Source organism: Triticum dicoccoides, chromosome 1B (assembly GCF_002162155.2).
Source record: "Triticum dicoccoides isolate Atlit2015 ecotype Zavitan chromosome 1B, WEW_v2.0, whole genome shotgun sequence".
NCBI lineage: Eukaryota > Viridiplantae > Streptophyta > Magnoliopsida > Poales > Poaceae > Triticum > Triticum dicoccoides.
In genome coordinates, this window is record NC_041381.1 from 486,264,394 (window position 1) to 486,286,088 (window position 21,695).

General features: G+C 41.3%; 1 protein-coding gene across 1 annotated transcript; it reads right to left on the reverse strand.

The window, feature by feature from the left end:
• Positions 1 to 3,106: 3,106 nt before the first annotated feature.
• LOC119343228 (squamosa promoter-binding-like protein 9) lies at positions 3,107 to 14,958 on the reverse strand. Its single transcript, XM_037614318.1, has 10 exons — positions 14,133 to 14,958; positions 12,234 to 12,406; positions 9,575 to 9,828; positions 9,360 to 9,434; positions 9,155 to 9,262; positions 7,871 to 7,988; positions 7,047 to 7,182; positions 6,156 to 6,330; positions 4,262 to 4,822; positions 3,107 to 3,627 (listed from the first exon to the last, which is right to left on the reverse strand). The coding sequence occupies exons 1-10, from the start codon at positions 14,783 to 14,785 to the stop codon at positions 3,295 to 3,297; spliced, it is 2,586 nt and encodes an 861-aa protein (XP_037470215.1). The 5' UTR covers positions 14,786 to 14,958; the 3' UTR covers positions 3,107 to 3,294.
• Between the last annotated feature and the right edge of the window lie 6,737 nt (positions 14,959 to 21,695).

The following is a 21,695-nucleotide window of genomic DNA, read 5'->3' on the forward strand; positions in this document are numbered from 1 at the left end:
GGGAGGGCTGGCTGGGGCGCGGAGAGGCGACGTGTCGCCTTCCGGTTGGTCCGGGGCGCTGGCTGCGGTAGCGGAGGCCAGTGGGGGCGCGCCACTTGGCGGCGGTGGGCTTGGCCGGCGCGGAAAACGAGGCCGAGGTGGGAGGTTGGCTGCGGATGGAGGTAGGTGGAGGGTCTAGGGGACTAGGGTTGCCCAAAATGGACGTGGGGGTGTCCATTTATAGGTAGGAGGGGCTAGGTTAGGGGGAATTGGGGGCTTTCGAAGCCCTCCGATCGCGATTCGACGGATCCGATCGAGGGGGAGGTTAGACAGGCCTGGGAGAGGTTGGTGGGCTGTGTTTAGAGAGGCTTGGGCTGATAGGAGAGAGAGGAGAAATGCAGCCCGGCGGCAGTTTCGGAGACCGAAACGTCCGACGAATATACCGACTATATCGCGGTTATTTATTTAACGGTTGGGCTATCAAATGGACTCCGAATGCGACGAAACTTGGCTGGCGGCCTGTCTACACTATAATAAGACCGCACGACAAGTTGCAACCCATTCCGAGAACATTTTTATGCCACTTATAAAATAATATTTCGGAGGTGCCGCGGGCGCGTGCGAGTGTGGTCGGGCTCAGAACGGACAACGGAGAGAACCGCCGGAACCAGAACGGATGCAAGTTTTATGAAAATGATGCCGATGCAATGCGCATGATGCTATGAGATAAGATGCATAACAAGAACAACATGCGAACAACAGACAAAAACCCAACCATGGAAGAAAAATAAATCACATCTCCGGAAAAGGCAAGAGTCGGAGTTACGAATATGGAAAGTTGTATCCGGGGCGTTACACACGCAATCACCTAAAGATGGAATTTGAGATGAAGGATTTGGGTAAAACCAAATTTTGCTTAGGTATTCAACTTGAGCACCTTCTCTCAGGAATCATGGTACGCCAATCTGCTTATATCCAGAAAATATTGGAGAAATTCAATATTGACAAATCCTATCCATCTAAAACTCCCATGGTGGTTCGATCTCTAGACGTAGAGAAAGATCCGTTCAAACCAAGGGATGATGGAGAAGAGGTGTTGGGACCTGAAGTTCCATACCTTAGTGTCGTTGGAGCGCTTATGTATCTTGCAAATTGCACAAGACCTGATATTGCATTTGCAGTGAATCTACTTGCTAGACATAGCGCAGCTCCCACCAAACGTCATTGGTCTGGAGTGAAGAATATCTTTCGATATCTCCAAGGCACAAAGGATCTTGGTCTATTTTTCCAGTTCCAGAAAAATCAGGACTCCAATATGATTGGATGTGCATATGCCGGTTATTTGTCTGATCCCCATAATGCCAGATCACAGACCGGCTTCGTGTTCCTACATGATGGCACTGCTATATCATGGAAGTCTTCAAAACAGACTCTGGTGGCAACATCTACCGATCATTCTGAAATAATTTCATTATTTGAAGCAACATGTGAATGTGTATGGCTTCGCAGAATGATAAACCACATACAACAGTCATGTGGAATGGGTTCGATAAAATCACCTACCATTATCTATGAAGATAATGCGGCCTGTGTTGCGCAGATGCAAACAAGATACATCAAGAGTAATATCACCAAGCATATTTCTCCTAAATGGTTTTTCCCCAATAATCTTCAGGAAAGAGGGGAAATAAGCATTCTGCAAGTCAAATCATGCCACAACCTTGCTGATTTATTTACAAGTCTTTACCAAATTCTACATTCCAGAAATGTGTTCATGGAATTGGTATGCGAAGACTTAGGGACTTGCAGGTGTCAGGGGGGAGTCTCTTCTTGAGATACCCTTATTTTAATGACATCACATTATGCTATCTTTCTTTGTGAGTATATATTTCAGGATCTCATCAAAGATTTTATGAAGAACTTTTGGAGGAAAATCCTTCTAAGATGATAGAGCATCCCCGATAATCGTGAAGATGGTTCTACATGGTCAAGTGTAGATTAAGGGGAGTGTTAGAATTAATTACAATTTGTAATTAGGGGAAAATCTCCCCTTGCCCAAACCATCGTGCGGTTTGTCCCGCGCAGACGCCCACTCGCTCCTGTCCTCTGGAACCGACGCCTCTTCTCGGTCGCGTCTCTCCAGATGATATAAGTAGCGCCTGTAACCATCAATCAATACAGAGATTTCACTTTCGATCTCAAACAGTTTCAGACCCAAGCTGCAATCCTGGACGGGTGAAATCTGAAATCATTTTCATTGCCTTCATGTAGAGAACTAGCAAAAGCATCATGCGCATGTCTTTTCGTGGCGAATTTTTGCAGAAAACTAAAATACTTGTTGATGTTCATCCACACAAAAAATCAGATTCTTATTTTTAAAATTTATTGTTCATGCTAGTGCGTGTCCAACCGCTTGGACTCAATCGCGTTGGACCAAGGCGCTTTTTCTCTATTCCATCCAAACAACTATTCATATAGTTCTCCTGTGTTTGCAAACCCATGTTTTGCACTATTCCCGTGTTTCTCAATTCTACTCCCTCCGTTCGGAATTACTTGTCTCGAAAATGGATGTATCTAACGTTTTAGATACATCCATTTTCGAGACAAGTAATTCCGAACGGAGGGAGTACAATCTAAAGAAGACCTATGTAAGTTTGAACTAAAAACAATCTTCGCAAAAAAAAGAACTTAAAAGACAAAGCTAGAACTTAACATACTCCCTCCATTCCAATGAATAAGGCACGCACACATCCCCAAATTCAATTTTGACCATAAAATGTACCAATACTACATATTTTTGTGACTTGAAAATTATACTATTGAAAAGTTCTTTTGTTCAATGGTATAATATTTATCACATATAACCAACATTTGATAGGTCTAAATTGTCATCAAAGCTGAATTTTGGGATGTGCCTTCATTAGAATGGAGGGAGTAATATGAAACAGAGAGGTACTCTTCAGATCATATTCACGCCGCAAATCAGATGAATCTTCTTACTCGGGATTTGGGAAAATGTTCAAGTTGGATTCCTTCAAGCTTCCCACTTGTCACGAACAAAAAGAAAATTGACCCAACCTTTTTATTTCCATTGAAGCTATCCTATCAAACCCTCTGATACACCAGGTGGTTCAGAACTTCATGCATATATGCCCATAGTTTCTGTCAAAAAGATGCAAGTTTGCATTGTCCACTGGAAAAGGTATTTTATCCTTGATACACACAATCTATGAGTCAACACAACGGTATACACATGGCACAGGGGAAAACAACAACAAGTCAAGAAAGTCAACGAGTCAAGAAAGCTAATCTAATCTAACATCCACTATGATGCCATGGTGGGCAGTCGCTAAACAAGTACCTCTTTACTGGAGCTGCAAGCACCCCTACTCTACCTGGGTGGAACAAGGCAACACAGGCCGTGAAACACAATATAGCAGCCACTGCCACAGTCGCGACGAGTCGCGTTCTCATCATACCACTTGGAAAAGGAGCAACCAAGGCGGGATTAAGCCATCTAGCATTCATCTCAGGAGCGCGGCACTGCCTGTGTGACACAGCTTCATTAGTCACAAGCGGTACACTTTCTTCCGCTTCACACTCGGCATTGGTTGAGGGCAAACAGAAATCATCACTGGCAGCAACATTCTGCAAAAAGATTACAAAACATCGTTGTAATTCAGTTAACCATATGCAAAATGACTGAATGATGATGCCACTCCAAAAGGTTACAGGTAAGCGTGATACTGATGCTCCTAAGCTGTTTACATTTTCATAAAGACAAACATCCTCTGCCATGACAACCCTAGGACCAACTCAATGTTGACACATAATTTGTAAAGCTAATTCTGCATGAGAACAGAATGGTTCCAGATTTAAGTGCTTTCAAACTAAAAATGATTATCTTCTTAAACAATCAACATAGACAGATGGAAGCAAAAATAACCAAAATAGGACTATATATAGATGTTTATCTAAGAACCGTGGTCAGTATCATGATTTCCCCTGATTTTCTGTACTACTGACCATGAATTGCATACTTGTAGCGCGCAATGGTAATGAGCTGATGATTACTTTTTCAGAAGAAAAGAAGAAATTCTCAATAAAACACACAACTGAAAATTCAAAATAATGTTATCTATTGAACTTGTCTGCTTATCAAAAACTTGCAACTGATTTGATGTAAAAAAAAGCATAAACATGCAGAGATTCTTGCATTAGCAGAGTTCGAGAAGAATATTTAGCGTGGAATTAATAGGGCTTGCACCACAATAGCACTTACTTCTTTACCAAGTGGCACAGAAGTGCCCAAGCTTGGCTGGTCTGAAACGCTATCACCACACCACCTTGTTTGAAGCTGTGTTTCTTCATTGTGTTTAGCTCTCTGATCAACAATGGTTCGAGCATGTCTTACATATCCAAGAAATGCTGTGACATGATCTTCCAACCGCCCACTTTCCAGGTTAGAAAGAATCTCAGAGCCTATGATGTTGTCCGATGACTTCACAATCATTTCAAGAACATTGATAAAATTGTTTTGTATCAAGAACTCCAACAAACATATCCATCTCTTAATATTTGTTTTACTCAGTAAATTTTTAAATTCATCTGGAGAAGGCTTCTTTATTAACCACCCAATCTCTATCAGGAATCCTGACATTGCAGTTTGTTGAAGCTTCCAATGCTCGTAACGATCAGAAGTAATACCAGGGAACTCTCCATTTGTACTCTTGTACTTGGAAGAACCACAAAGAACATCTTGTATCCTCTCTAGTTCAAAACACAACTGTTTGCTACCGAAAAGGATAGGGACAAAATTTGATAGCCCAAACACATTTTCCACCTGTAGAAGGAAGAAAAACTGTAAATATAGAACTGCAATCGACGATCATCATATATAACTACAGAAAGTGTCGAAGAATGACAACATAAGCTGAACTATCATGCAGTTAGAATAAATGGTAATTGCTATTCTTGCAACACTGAACCATTTTGGAACCCCTTAAATATTACAAATATGGCATAAATAATGGGTTTTTTGTCGTCTTTTGCTATGTTATTTCAAGGTGTAAATTTTGGCTCTTCTTTTAAGGCAGCGTTTCAGCTCCTGTGAAGCATATGCTCCTAAATGAACAGTAAAATTGTTTAAAATGCTATAAAAATTCAAACAACACTGATTTTATTTACAATATACCTGCCCATGTCTTTTATCTGCTTGCAAAGTTTCATGGACATATTTTGTGCCCTGGACAAAAAAACAAAAACTGGTGCTCTACGAAAGCGAAAATTGTTTTTTTCGCACAGGCCACAAAACTCATCTTTTTTCCATGAAAATTAATATGCACACATAGGACACAGCAGGACATGTATATACTTTTTCAGATTTGTTTGACATTAAGGGCATCATCATTTGTTTCACCCCAGGAGCATATGCTCTTGGGTGCTGATGTGAATATCCGGTTTTATACACCTATACTTTTAGCGCCAGTAACAATAGTAGCTCACTAGCCAGTTTTGTTATGCCAAACAAGAATACATTATCTTTGCTGAAATTGTTCCAAATACAAATGCCGTATGGATGCTGTGTATCTTTATCACAGGAGAAATTAAGTATGAACCATAAATCCCCACTATGCACTTGCTTCCTATAGTTTTCCATCGTCAAGTACTTTGTGATGCAAGTCTGTTTTGCCTGTGTTTTCTGCAAAGGGCACATATGATCTTACTATTGTACAGAAACTTGCAATTATTATCCAGCTTCTATGACATTAGTTTTCACTTCTTGAAGTGCACAAACCAAAGTTGGTGAATATGAACCAAAGTGCCCCAAAACCCTGTGTGCGATGTAGAGCAGCTAATGTCTCTTTGAGTATTGATGCCTTATTTGAGGAATCAGTTCAACATCACACTGTTTGGAAGGGATGGCTTAAGCTTAACCCTAAGCAGGGTTTTCTATTAATTGGTACAACTGTCAGGCTGGTCATGGCTAAGAATTTAAAAGTATAGCGTAAGTTCGTACACACTAATAACTATCTACACAGGACTGACAAATCATAACCGAACTAATGTCAAACACATGCATCCTAGATGGATGCCACTAGAAGAAATGTAGTTAATATGCACCAGACTCTAAAGTACGGAGGAATTCGATTGGTTTTGTAGCAAACTTCACTTACTTCCACAAAACCAGGTCCATGAGTATCCGGCTTTGTTTGAGTGATGTTTATCCGGAAAACTTCGTGGTGAGAATCAAATGTAGGAGCACCATTTTTCACGCAACCAAAGGTTTCACGAGACGTTAGACGGCAACAATCATGCTTCAAGTACTCTCCATCAAACGATAGAAGTGATCTGCCATGAGAAACATAAATTGAATGGTGATTCAAGCACCCATAGAGCATTGTGAACCCCACGCAAATTCATAAGAAGTGTTCATCTATGAAGCTTATAAGGAACTGTCTCATGTGGATTCACTTCATGCACAAATTTAATGTTGGAACCAGGAAAACTAAATCCACAAATGAGCACTTAAGATGCATAAAGTACAATGATAGAAGGGCATCGATCATAAACCAGAGTGTTCTCCCGATGATCAACAATTATCAAAAGAGATAAATGACATTTTTTTTACTTGGACGCTAAAGCTATTTCATGCAGAAATTGTGCGTGCCGAGACAGTTTGTGCCTGAAACTAACAAAACAAAACAAAAATGCATACTGAAGCCACATTGCACTTACATTCACTTAGTTATTCCTCCAAGTGACAGGAATAGGCTAAAATCCAGGAATGGTTCATTTAATAACTTCACCAACTAAACAAGATCACTTAATAAAAATATAAAACACGAGGTTATGGGGAAACAGTGCATATTTACTTTAGTAGAAGCTAAGATCAAACTTTACCGCGGAGACTCTGGAAAGCCCACATCACAAATTTGTGACAATAGACAGTAAGGTTAGAAAATAATGCATACAGCAGAAGTTTCAAACAAGAAATGTTGTACCGCATATACATTGTAGAAAAACAGCCAGCAGAAATCACCACAACGTCCAAGGGCATATTATACCTGAATTTAGGCTGATCAAGAGAACTTCCACAAAGGAGTAGTTCAATAGGCTTTCCTGCTTCAAACCATGTTGGATGAACACAATGGATCCTGGGGGCTTGTACCTCTAATCTGGTACTCATCAATGTTGCTCCATCTTTAGTACAGATATTAAAAATCCTCAGTTAATAATCAGATACTTTTGTCATGAAAAGTTTAAAACAAAAGATGCAATAATATATAAGTTTAAATGGCAATAGTTCCCGCATTAACTGGGAAATGCTCAAATCTTTGAACAGTTCATGATTATAGATTAAAACTGCGCACGTAAGCGGAATGGGAGTATGTGACAAGGATCCTTGCATCAAACAATTGAAAACAAAGGGGTTATCTTCTCATGAGAAAATTCTTCTGGACAGATACATAATTCAAAGGCTCTACAGCATATAGTAGACTAGTAGCACATGCAAATAGTGCTACTCCCACCGTTCCTGAACACATGTCATTCCAAAGTCAAATTTTGTTCCTGGATACATGTTATTTTAATATTTCAAGATAACCTTACATCAATTTTCCATTGCATATCCATCTTTGGCTATTTCCAATCATTTATTAATATGGATTAGAGTAACACACATCTTTCATATGTGATAAGTTGTCCAATAAAGGGGGTCATGCAATCTTTTTCTGCATACATCTTTGTTGCAGAGTAAATTCCTAAAACAGTATGCATTCAGCAAAGGAGGGACTACATAGTTGTGTACGAACAATATAGTTCAAGAATGATATACAAATATTACTATACTTGAAATATGTCATGGAATTGGAAAGTACATGGCACACACCTTTCAATACTTGAAATATTGTGTTATTGACATGAACAAAAAAGGCCCCTTTACCCAATAGAAGACTGCTCGGAGCATTTACCAAGTTTCTGACAAGATTTGCTGTATCTTCTGATAACTGCCAAGAGAAATGCAGATATGAATTGAGGGCACTCAATGATATGTTGAAGAAAGCTAAAAAGGTTATGATATAATTTCACGGCAAATCCAACAATTTCCTTTTGAAGTGGACTCCCATAAGTGGTAAAAATTGACTTGCACAAGCCATAGAGACATCAATTCTGGACTGGTGGTAGTACTACAGTTATCAGTTCGCATAAGTTACACAGTACAAAATGATATTTTAAAACCCAGGCTGTGTTTGATAGCGAAGTACTCCCTCTGTAAAGAAATATAAGAGCGTTTAGATCACTACTTTAGTGATCTAAACGCTCTTATATTTCTTTTCGCAAAAAAAAACGCTCTTATATTTCTTTACGGAGGGAGTATTTTTTAAGTATTTGAGGAATACTATAATTTTTCTAATTACTACAGTTTTAATTACTGTGACCTGTTTGGCTACAAATAAAAGCTATAGTGTTAATACTAGAGTATTCTCAAAATCAGAGTATTTTCTCTGTAATACAAAGAACCTCTCTTTTTTTTAAAAAGAAGCAGGCGAGTAAACAACTCGCCTCGCCATTGGCCATAACTCACATGTAGTTATCCCTTTTTGAATCTGCTTCCATGCGGCCGTGCCGTTACCCCTCTTTCTGGTCGATCCGCTCAGCTCCGCTCGTGGAGGGATTGACGACTCGTTCGACGCAGCTAGCCTAGGCCCAGCTCTCCATGGCTCGATCCCAAGGGAGCATCCTTATTGGTAATATACAAGCCTTGTGCTTGGGCGTTCAGTCTATGCATAGCCATTTAGTTAGTTTATGCTTGGCCGTTCTTCATGGATGTGTACGGTAAATAAGCGTGGCCCACATGCAATGTCTAGCTAGCTTAAAATGTCCGTGTTTGCAACAGCTAACGGCTAGCCATAATTTTTACATCGCCGCTCACAGCTCTAGCCAGACAGGTCCTATGTATTATCGATACTCCAAAATACTTCGATATGTAAAAACCGTGGTATCTCATATCATCATGCTAAAATACTGTAGTTTTCCAATACTCTGTTTTTTACAACACTTTGCTGCCAAACAACAGCCTAAGTCTTGATAGTTTGTCTTTATTGGATGTGTGCAAAAGTCTTCATTCAGTTTGAAGTAATTGATGATTTTGTTTTAGCATAAACATCCATACCTTGTCCCACATATGTTGTGGCATTGCAATAAATACAGTTAAAATTGTACAACCAGGACGAATGTAGCCCTCCAATTCAACAGGCATGCTAGACAACCACTCAAATATCTGCATATTTCAAATGTACCACTGACTTAGAACAATTTCTTTGACATGAAAATATCATCCAGTGTTAGAAACTTAAAGGCCATAGCCAGTTACATACTTGGTTACGTAGACGCCGAGGAAACTCTGCGGGATTCCAGTCGTACAACTTGAACGAAATGCGTCCTGTGGGGCACTAGAATGGTGATACAACATTATCACGACAATTACAGAGGGAGAGAGGGAGGGAGGGGGAAAGTTTCACCAAACTAAAAATAATAATGCATAATGATCACATTAAGGTAAACGAACAAATTTGCATGGGAAAAAACTCACTGAGGATGAATAAGCACTCCTGCTATCATGCACCGGAGAAGTCGTAAGTTTAGCATTTTCCTGTTTTGCACCAAGGCAGGCTTCAGCAGAAGCTGCAAAAGTCACTATGCTTTTACTTCGGTCATTTTGCAAGCTGAGTTGTGTACAAGTTGGAGAACTAAGGGCATCTTCAGATCCCACCGGTGTTTCTCTGTCTAAAACTTTGTTGCTAAGAACAGTCTCAAGCATGTCACAGCTAGCGCCATCTATATTCTCTGTATATCAAAAGATATTAACAAAGATGTTCCAGATTAGACAGCACATATTTACAGAGTACACAAAAAGGAACATTAGAAGAAAGGGAGCTAGACATTAACAGATGCATTTTAAAAGTACCCACCAAACAAGCATATAAAGATAATGCTCATACTGGAGCTCAATTTGGGTCAAACTTAGAATTCCAACAAATATGTAGATGCTCTAAACAAATGGCTAGAGGGTGTTTAACTTGTTTTATTTCACTTCGAAGTGTTCTTGTTTTATTGCTACAAACTAAACCTTGTCTACGTTGAAGTGAGGCTATTGATTTGTTGAGAAACGACTTCAAATTTATGAAATGGTTTATTTATTTATGCTGATATGAGGGTAAACACCACCAGAAAATGATGTCATGGTGAGGGAGGAGACTTAGGTAGAAGAACTGAAGAAGGGCTGCTTGATGGTAATATGAAGTGCCTGTCTCATTATAGATGGGTCTCCCCCTAAAGTATCTCATCTCAATCGTGTACCTAAGTAATATAACTATTCTCAGATTCGCTAACAATAGGATAATAGGATACATATCCACACTTAGTTGAAGCTGATTAAGGCCAGCTGCCGACACTTTCTTCATGCTGCCGGCTGCCACCTAGGTTAGGCCTAACCCTCCGCTCCTCCTAGATAAGCAGCTCATTCTCGAGTGCAAAATGATAGCTAGGTCTCAAGTTAAGACTGTACAAGTAGAATTCCTCTGGTTTACCAAGTTTGCTGAGCTTGCTGCAATGTTCTTAGTTCCTATGGACTTGATGCCATGTTGACAAAATTCAATGCAGCATGATAAAGGTTTGAACCAGTATTTGTTCATCCTTAGCTGAAATCCCTGCTACCCCCCACATTCATGGGATGCAGAGATTCTGACTAGATGAGTAAGCTGATGTTTCAAAGACCATTGCCTCCATGTGTGGGTGTGGTAACAGTGCCAAGCTATTGCCTAATTTTGAGCTTGTTACTGAGGGCCAGGCCAAGGCCCACTGCGGAGGGCTTGGCTTGAGCACTAAATGAAGGACCATCTGGCCTGGTTTTGGACTGAGCCACTGAGGCACAAGCACATCTGGAGGTTTGAGTTTGGAGGAAGTTGTGTGCATGGGAAACGACTAGACACGCAGTATCCCATGGTGGATCACCACGATTGCTGGAAGCCTGGAACATGAGTAGCCACCGCCTTTTGATGAGCAGATACCGCTGCTGCTGGTTACAGGCTCAGTGCTGCAGTTCTATCTGATGGCGTTGAATAGGAAATAGCTGTCGAATACGGTGCTATGGTTGGTGCAGCCAGCACAGAAGCAATGGCTCAAGTCCATGTATTTTCTCCACATGCAAGCTGTCCCCACTGTTGCTCTTGTCTGTAACGCCACGCTGTTGGCACCGAACTGATACCATCTTGACTAGCGCACTGAGGAGGAAGGGCTCAGGAAAAGGACTGGATCTGGACTGCAATGAAGAACCTAGAGAGAGACTAGATTATTTCCTTCATGTTCCTTCACATTGCATAACGATAATATAACATATGGCTGGCAGCTTCCTTGTATAGAAACCCATCACTCGCTTCCTAGCAATAGGATTATCCTTATTTGGTTGGCTAGGTCCAGTTGTACCCCTTAGCCCACATCCCTAATATGCACCCGAGGAAGTGTTGAATGTAATCCATCCACGTCTGCATATCAAGACTGCAAACTCCGCATAAGCGCTTAAAGGTAAGGTGTCCCTTTAAGTTAGATAACAACTAAATTCTTGCTTTTTGTTGGTTGTGGTGTTATGAATTTGTTTGAAGTGGTAAAAGATGTTGGCCTTGAGTTTCTGGTGGTGAAACTTTGTGAAGAACCCAGTTTCCTGCCTATAAGATGCTCTTGTCGCAAAAGTTCACAAAAATTGCGATGTTTCCTTGTTCTCGTCTTCTGCTAGAAGGTTTCAAGTTGCATAAAGAATAATGATGTTCACATCCGTGGAAGGAACTGATTTACTCAGATGCCAATTGCAACAATAAAGGAATGTAACCTATGAATAACATGTATCCAAAACAAATACAGAGCCACAATGGATTTAGTAATAAACTTTTCCCTGGTATTACATAATTCTGGTCAACAGTCATATCTAAAGGAAAACCCCGCACCTTCTACTTGAAATATAAAATTTTCTACCAGAGCAAATAGATAAAATAAGTTTGGGAAACTTGATTGTTCTTTGTAGGTTATCTAAGAAACAACTTACGCTTTATGCACATAAATAATCGCTTTAGCATGTTATGGAAAGCTTGTAACAGAGCAACTACAACAAGATTTAAAGTTAATATGGTAAGATGGCTAAATATGCAAAAGAAATGGATTTTGCCTGACAAAGCTGGAAAAGTTATTTTTGGTCCTACCTTCTCTTATTTCACCGCTGCCGCTACCATCAGCTGACAAATCCAATTGTTCATCTATCTCTTTCTCCAATGTGCCTTTTGAATCAGGTTTCCTTCGTCTTCTTTTGTTGTGCCTCTCCAGCTTTCTTCTACAACTCCTTTTGTCTTCATCAAAATCTAATAATATATGGAATCTGCAACAGAAGTATGTTCAGAGAGAGAGAGAGAGAGAGAGAGGGAGAGAGAGAAAGAAAGAAAGACAGATTATAGCACACCAAAGTAAACTATTACTACAAATCAGCAAGAACAGCATAAACAGCCAGCACAATTGTTAGACTGGACATAAGAATAATCAATAATAGATTGTCCGGGAAAGTAATCATCTTAAGTATTAAAGACTAATATTTTTTAAACAGTTGATAAAAATAAAACTCGAAAGGGGTGTGCAAACATAAGCAAGGACGTACGCATTTGCACTATTTGTACGCATTTGCACTATTTTGATAAAAGTGGCCAACAATATCATGCTAAAACCACATACAGTACTCATAAAATAAGCTGTATTACAATTATAACTAAATGTTATTTGCTTGCAAAGTTTAATGTCATTTTACAAAAATGAAGAGATTCACAACCATGTGTGCCTACCAGTGAACCCCGGGAAAGTTCTCGACCATTTATAACATACTAACTCCAGAACCACCTCCTGGTGGAGTTGTGGGCGTATGACTCCACCCACCAGTGCTTAAATCCTAGCACCCGCATTTTCGCTCACGCCGATATGCTTTAGTGGGAACTTCATGGGATAGCGGATGTATTCCTGGCCTCCACTAATTCTAGGCATGTGCTTGGAAACGCACACACATGTGGCGTGCGCATGCGTGTGTGCATGGTGTAAGTGTGTGTTTGTGTGTCTACCATGTCATAGGAAAAAAAATATGTTACCCCCTCTGATTCATCAATTACTAGAAATATCACATCGGATCGGAGGGAGTATTAACTCTACTTGAAAATAGAATTCATCAATTCACTAGAAATATCACATGAGTCCCGACAAATCCTAGATAAGTTTCACCAAAAAAAATATGTTACTCCCTCTGATTCATCAATTACTAGAACTATCACATTGGATCGGAGGGAGTATTAACTCTACTTGAAAATAGAATTCATCAATTCACTAGAAATATCACATGAGTCCCGACAAATCCTAGATAAGTTTCGCCAAAAAAAATATGTTACTCCCTCTGATTCATCAATTACTAGAAATATCACATCGGATCAGAGGGAGTATTAACTCTACTTGAAAATAGAATTCATCAATTCACTAGAAATATCACAGGAGTCCCGACAAATCCTAGATAAGTTTCGCCAGGATGACGGAACCCTGGGTCCAAACAAAAAATCTATAAGTGGCATATCTGAAACAGTGGCATTGCTTTCAAATGAACCTGCATTTCAATGCAGGGGGCTCATACGTCAAATATTGCATATCACCGCACTAATACAGCCTACTAGAAGGGGAAAATTCCTCTAGCATGGTAGGCTGATCGGTTTTCACACAATTACTCCATTACACCTACAAAATTGTGCTGCAAAATGTTTTGTTGAGATAAATTTAAGGCAAATAAAATACAATTACTGTACAAATCTTGAAGAACCTTCCAACAAATCAACCGTGACAGCATGCCTGAGGAACTCTACTCCAAAAATAAAAAATGCAGAGTTTGTACCGGTCCTTAACATACAATGACAGCTTGAATGAAGGAAATTGGAAATAACGATCCAACATCCAGTCTTATCGAAGAACTATAACTTAGTGAGGCAATCATTTCACGTATTTAATTTAGTATCCTATACTTATCACAATGGAACTTGTACACACTTATATTCAGCAACTAACAAGGGGCAAATGTGGCTTACTTGCCGCACTGCTGGCAGTAGCGCTTCTGGGCGCCGTCGATCATGACAGCAGAAGCGTGCGCGCAACGCAGACACACCCGGTGCCGCTTGTGGTACCCTTTCAGCTCCCGTATATCCGCCTCACAACCCGGCACTTGGCACCTCATTTCTGCTGCTCCCCCACGGCCAGCCACTCCACTGCCACCACCACCACCACCAATTTTGACTACAGCCCCGCTGCTACCCCGGCTGCCAGCCCTGGGCTTCTTCCTCGGGCCGGCAAGCACCTCCGCGGCAACCTCCTCGACCTCCGCGGCGGCCGCCATCTCATCCAACTCGGGGCACGCGCAGGGCACAATCCCCGCGAGGTAGTTCGGGCACACCAGCCGCGGGTCGCGTTTTCTGACGCCGCGTCTGCTTCCCCCGGCCTCAACAGGCGGAGACGGTGGCGGTGGCGGTGGCGCCGGCTCCGCCTCCACTGGCTGCGGCGGAGGCGGGGCGGGGAGCAGGGCCCCCTCGGTGGTGGGATCGCCCTCGATCCCGAGGGGGTCATCCCACGGGAGGAGCAGGGAATCGTCTTCCGGGATGGTGAAGTCGAGGAGGTTGTCCCAGTCCCAGACGGGCTCCCCCGCATCGGCCGCCGCGCCGCCCCCGCCGGAGTCGGAGGCGTCCATTTCCTGGAAAACCTCGCCACGAGCGCCAAGCCCTAACCCGATAAACAACGCGCGGGCGCCACCCGATCGGCCCCCGCGACGCGGGGTATCGTTCGGGGTTCCGCGGAGGCGTCGAACGTGGGGAGGGGGGGAGGGGGAGGCGGCCTGCGAGGCGACGAGGGCGAGCGAATTGGTCGTCTCGTCGCGGGAGGAGGGAGTAAAAGCTAATGGTTGGTGAGCGGCGTAGGACGGCCGGGGCCAGGCGCGCTACTGCTGGCGCGTGGGCCCTCGCGTTCGGCGTGCGGTTGGTGACGGCGTGACGCCGTGACGGAGACCGAGCGCAGTGCGGGGTTTGGCGAGGGGGCGAATCTTGAAGCCACAGCGACGCCGGCGTGGGTCCAACCGTGTCAGCGACCGGGTGTTCGACACGCACGCGCCGACGCGCTGACCCCCGTCCTGTTGCTGCCGTCGCGACGTCGTATACAGACAGCGACCGCCGTAGCGGGAGGCGAGCGCCAGCCATCGGATCGGTATCTGGGCGGTGGAGATCGGATTGTGACGCGGGCGGACGGGAGGGGATGGGCCGATATGGTCTCATCGTGTCGACACGGTCCGCCTTTTTTTTTTCTTGAAACTGGTCCGCCTTTTGTTGGATGGACGCGGCTAGGCCTTCCGTTTGGAGTGTGTGTTTTCTTCCGATAGTTGACATTGGGGCTTTCGGTTATAGTGTTGACCACATTCACGGACAACACACATGGTTCAGCATTTTTCTAGTCCGAGCGCTGACAATTAGTGCGCACGAGGGAAATGGTAGCGTGCTAGGGCACTCCCCGGCACACGTGTCAAATACTACCTCTGTCTGGTTTATTGCCCCTTTCATATTTTGTGTCAAAATTTGACCATAGATTTAACTAATAAAATACTAATGCATGTCATCAAAAATTATATCATTTGATTTGTATTTGAACATAGTTTTTAATGATGTTATTTTTGGTATGTATAACTTATATTTTACTCTATTAGTTAAAATCATGGTCAAAGTATGACACCAAATATGAGGGGACTAATAAATCAGACGGAGGTAGTACGTATTAAGTAATGCTCAAAAAAATGTAAAATATTAAGTGGTGATATATCACTAAATAATGTTGATGGGTCCACTAAAGAAATGTTGGTGGCTTGAACAAGAGAGGGTGCCATCTTCAGTTAGTTAAATGAAATCTCTGCGTGCCTAAGAAAAAATATCTTTCTTCATAATATCTGGTATCATTTTCTTAGTCATACATTGTTTGATTAATTTTTCAATGTCAAATAATTTTGGAGGCATATGTGAGTTAACTGATAGAGATATCTTTAAGAGATAATTTGTAGTAGAAACATGTTTCATGTTCATCTCTAGACGTTGTATGGAGATAAGAGATCTATCAGTTAACCCACAGATGCCTCCATGTCATCTTCGACGTTGATCCTAGTGAAATGCATAAAACTACCACAATCATGTCTTTTTTATGGCACACAAATTGTGTGGGTTGTTGTAGTGTCTTAGGGTCTTATTGGCTTTGAGGCTACTGGACTTTTTCTTGAACATGAGTGGGATTTTGTAGGCTACTGAACTTAATCGATCCCTTGGCAACAGGTTTTGCTTATTCCGTTCACCACGCATCGACCCCATTCACTTGCAAACCTACTTTGGTGGTACCACCATTTTCGATTCCCTAACCTCTGTTCGCTCGACCATTTTCGCTGGCATCTTGCATTCATGCCTTTGTGTGACTGACGCTTGCCTTAACTTTATAGAAGGCAGAGAGTAAGATACAAGAACGATGGACAGCTCTCACCACAACCCGGTGAGTAGCAAATCCAACATTGCTACTCCTGTAGGAGTTGTTAGATTCCCTGAAGAGGAAGGGCCATGTAGTACAGAAGCAAGAGTATTTCCCCAATTAAGAACCAATAGGAGTCAACAAGCTAACAAGATAAGCGGCACATTGATACGTCTCCAATGTATCTATAACTTTTTATTGTTCTATGTTATTATAGTATCAATGTTGGATGTTTTATATGCACTTACAAGCAATTATATATCATTTTTGGGGACTAAGCTATTAACTTAGTGCCTAGTGCCAGTTGCTATTTTTTTGCCTGTTTTTGGTTTTTAGAATATCAGTATCAAACGAGGCCCAAATGCCACAAAACTTTTAGAAGTTTTTTTCTAGACATAAGAGACCCTGGAAGCTTCGGGAGGGGACGAGAATATGAAGCAGTGGCCCACGAGGCACCAGGACGCGCCCATGGGGATAGGGCGCGCCCTGGTGGCTTGTGGAGCCCACGTGGCTCCATTTGACCTAACTCTGCCTCTATAAATTATCTAAAATCGTGAAACGAACAGAGCAGTCCATGAAATACTTTTTTCGCCACCGCAAGTTCCTGTTCTTGATAGATCCTGTCTGGAGGCCTTTTACGACACTCTACATCATCCTTGTTGCCCTCCGATGATGCGTGAGTAGTTTACCACAAACTTGCGGGTCCATAGTTAGTAGCTAGATGGCTTCTTCTCTCTATTTAATCTTCAATACAATGTTCACCTCGATGTTCTTGGAGTTCTATCCGATGGAATCAATTTTTACGGTGTGTTTGTTGGGATCCGATGAATTATGAGTTTATGATCAGATCTATCCATGAATATTATTTGAGTTTTCTCTGAACTCTTTTATGCATGATTGTTATAGCATCGTATTTCTCTCTGATCTATTGATTTGGTTTGGCCAAATAGAATGATTTTTCTTGCAATGGGAGAGGTGCTTTGTAATGGGTTCGATCTTGCGGTGCTCAATCCCAGTGACAAAAGGGGACATGACATGCATTGTATCGTTGCTATTAAGGTAAAAAAGATGGGGTTCATTCATACGTGAGTTTATCCTGTCTACATCATGTCATCTTAAGGCGTTACTCTGTTTTTTATGAACTTAATACTCTAGATGCATGCTGGATAGCGGTCGATGTGTGGAGTAATAGTACTAGATGCATAACCATTCGGTCTACTTGTCTCGGACGTGATGCCTATATACATGATCATTTCCTTGGATATTGTCATAATTATTTGCTTTTCTATCAATTGCCTAACAGTAATTTGTCCACCCACCGTATGCTATTTTCAAGAGAGAAGTCTCTAGTCAAAATTATGGCCCCGGATCTATCTTTTATCATATATTAAAACCAAAAATACCTTACTGCATTTTTACTTTATTTATTTTATTTTGTATTTTTGTCCGATCTATCTATCAAATACCACACAATTTAATCTTGCTCATAATCGTCGAGGGATTGACAACCCCTTGTTCGCGTTGGGTTGCAAGGATTCATTGTTTGAGTGCAGGTGCTGTTAACGAGGTGTTGCTTGGTTCTCCTACTGGATTGATAACTTTAGTTCTTAACTGAGGAAAATACTTACCTCTACTGTATTTCATCATCCTCTCCTCTCCGGGAAAATCCCAACGCGGTTCACAAGTAACACACATGTACACAAACAAAAGAAATACTTGCATCCAACTTGACAGGGGGGTTGTCAATCCCCTCGTCTTGTTAATTACAAGGTTAAACGCAAACAGTGGATAGATAATGGTATAATGAAGCGGCAAAATAATGAAAGCAAATAGAAGAGCAATTTTGTAGAAGCAAGTATTGATAGAGAATAGACCCATTGGCATAGGTTCACTAGTGGCATCTCTCTCGAAAGCAGGCAATGGCATGGTAGAAAAATTATGGCTGGGCAACTGATAGAAAATCAACATTCATAATTATGATCATTCATGGCATAATCTTGTATAGGCATTATGTTTGTGATAAGTAGATTGTTATCCAATTGATCTACTAATGTTACTCCACCCCGAAACCGCTATCCAACATGCATCACGAGGTATTAAATTTAAAAAAATAGAGCAACGCGATAAGCAAGATGATATAATATAGACAAAGAAATCTAGCAATAAAAGTAAAATTGGTCGTTTTATCCTTAGTAGCAATGCTACGTCTTGAGCTAGCGTTGGTTTTCCCCGAAGAGGAGAGGGTGATGCAGCAAAGTGTAGCGTAAGTATTTCCCTCAGTTTTGAGAACCAAGGTATCAATCCAGTAGGAGGCTCCTCAAAAGTCCCACACACCTACATAAACAAACTGAGAACTCGCAACCAACGCAATAAAGGGGTTGTCAATCCCTTCACGGTCACTTACGAAAGTGAGATCTGATAGAGATAGTATGATAAGATAAATATATTTTTGGTATTTTATAATATAGATGCAGAAAATAAAGATGCAAATAAAAGTAAATTGAAAGCAAATATAATAAGAGATAGACCCGGGGACCATAGGTTTCACTAGAGGCTTCTCTCGAGATAGCATAAGTATTACGGTGGGTGAACAAATTACTGTCGAGCAATTGATAGAAAAGCGAATAATTATGACGTTATCTAGGCATGATCATGTATATAGGCATCACGTCCATAACAAGTAGACCGACTCCTGCCTGCATCTACTACTATTACTCCACACATCAACCGACTCCTGCCTGCATCTAGAGTATTAAGTTCATAAGAACAGAGTAACGCCTTAAGCAAGATGACATGATGTAGAGGGATAAACACATGCAATATGATATAAACCCCATCTTGTTATCCTCGATGGCAACAATACAATACGTGTCTTGCAACCCTTTCTGTCACTGGGTAAGATCACTGCAAGATTGAACCCAAAGCTAAACACTTCTCCCATGGCAAGAAAGATCAATCTAGTAGGCCAAATCAAACTGATAATTCGAAGAGACTTGCAAAGATAACTCAATCATACATAAAAGAATTAAGAGAAGATTCCAATATTATTCATAGATAAACTTGATCATAAACCCACAATTCATCGGATCTCGACAAACACACCGCAAAAAGAGATTACATCAAATAGATCTACACAAGAGAGGGGGAGAACATTGTATTGAGATCCAAAAAGAGAGAAGAAGCCATCTAGCTAATAACTATGGACCTGTAGGTCTGTGGTAAACTACTCACAACTCATCGGAGAGGCTATGGTGTTGATGTAGAAGCCCTCCGTGAACGATTCCCCCTTCGGCAGAGTGCCGGCGAAGGCTCCAAGATGGGATCTCGCGGATACAGAAGGTTACTATGGTGGAAATTGTGTTTCATGGTGCTCCTGGATGTTTTCGGGGTCCGTGGATATATATAGGAGGAAGAAGTACGTCGGTGGATGCCCGAGGGGCCCACGAGACAGGGGGTGTGCCCTACAGGGGGGCGCTCCCTCCTATCTCGTGGGGCCCTCGGAGATTTCTTGACTTGCACTCCAGGCTCTCCGGGTCAGATTTGTTCCAAAAATAACGCTCTCGAAGGTTTCATTCCGTTTGGACTCCGTTTGATATTCCTTTTCTTCGAAATACTAAAATAGGCAAAAAAAACAGCAATATGGGCTGGGCCTCCGGTTAGTAGGTTAGTCCCAAAAATGATATAAATGTGTAGAATAAAGCCCATAAATATCCAAAAGGGGTAATATAATAGCATGGAACAATCAAAAATTATAGATACGTTGGAGACGTATCAAGCATCCCCAAGCTTAATTCATGCTCGTCCTCGAGTAGGTAAATGATAAAAAGAGAATTTTGATGTGGAATGCTACCTAGCATAATTCATAATGTAATTTTCTTTCATTGTGGCATGAATGTTCAGATCCAAATGAATACGAAAATAAAAGTTCATAAAGACATAAGAAATAATAATACTTCAAGCATATTAATCAAGGTAATCATGTCTTCTCAAAATAACATGGCTAAAGAAAGTTATCCCTACAAAATCATATAGTCTGGCTGTTGCTCTATCTTCATCACACGAAGTATTTAATCATGCACAACCCCGATGACGAGCCAAGCAATTGTTTCATACTTTAATAATCTCAAACTCTTTCAACTTTCACGCAATACATGAGCGTGAGCCATGGACATAGCAATATATGTGGAATAGAATGGTGGTTGTGGAGAAGACAAAAAGGAGAAGATAGTCGCACATCAACTAGGTGTATCAACGGACTATGGAGATGCCCATTAATAGATATCAATGTGAGTGAGTAGGGATTGCCATGCAACGGATGCACTAGAGCTATAAATATATGAAAGCTCAACAAAAGAAACTAAGTGGGTGTGCATCCAACTCGCTTGCTCATGAAGACCTAGGGCACTTTTGAGGAAGACCATCATTGGAATATACAAGCCAAGTTCTATAATGAAAAATTCCCACTAGTATATGAAAGTGACAACATATGAGACTTCTCTATCATGAAGATCATGGTGCTATTTTGAAGCACAAGTGTGGAAAAAGAGATAGTAGCATTGTCCCTTCTCTCTTTTTCTCTCATTTTTTATTTCTTTTTCTTTTCTTTTTTTTTCTTTGGCCTTTTTCTTTTTTTTCTTTTTGGCCTTTCTCTTTTTTTTCTCTTTTTTTTCTTTTTGTAAAGTCCGAAGTCTCATCCCGACTTGTGGGGGAATCATAGCCTTCATCATCCTTTCCTCACGAGGACAATGCTCTAATAATGAAGATCATCACACTTTTATGGATTTACAACTCAAAGCTAGAACAAAATATGACTGTATATGAATGGCTCCGGCGGTGTACCGGGATATGCAATGACTCACGAGCGACATGTATGAAAATTATGAAGGTGGCCTTGCCACAAATACGATTTCAACTACATGATCATGCAAAGAGCAATATGACAAAAGTAATGTGTGTCATATGAACAGAACAACGGAAAGTTGCATGGCAATATATCTTGGAATGCCTATGGAAATGCCATAATAGGTAGGTATGGTGGCTGTTTTGAGGAAGGAGTATGGTGGTTGTATGGTACCGGCGAAAATTGCACGGCACAAGAGAGGCTAGCA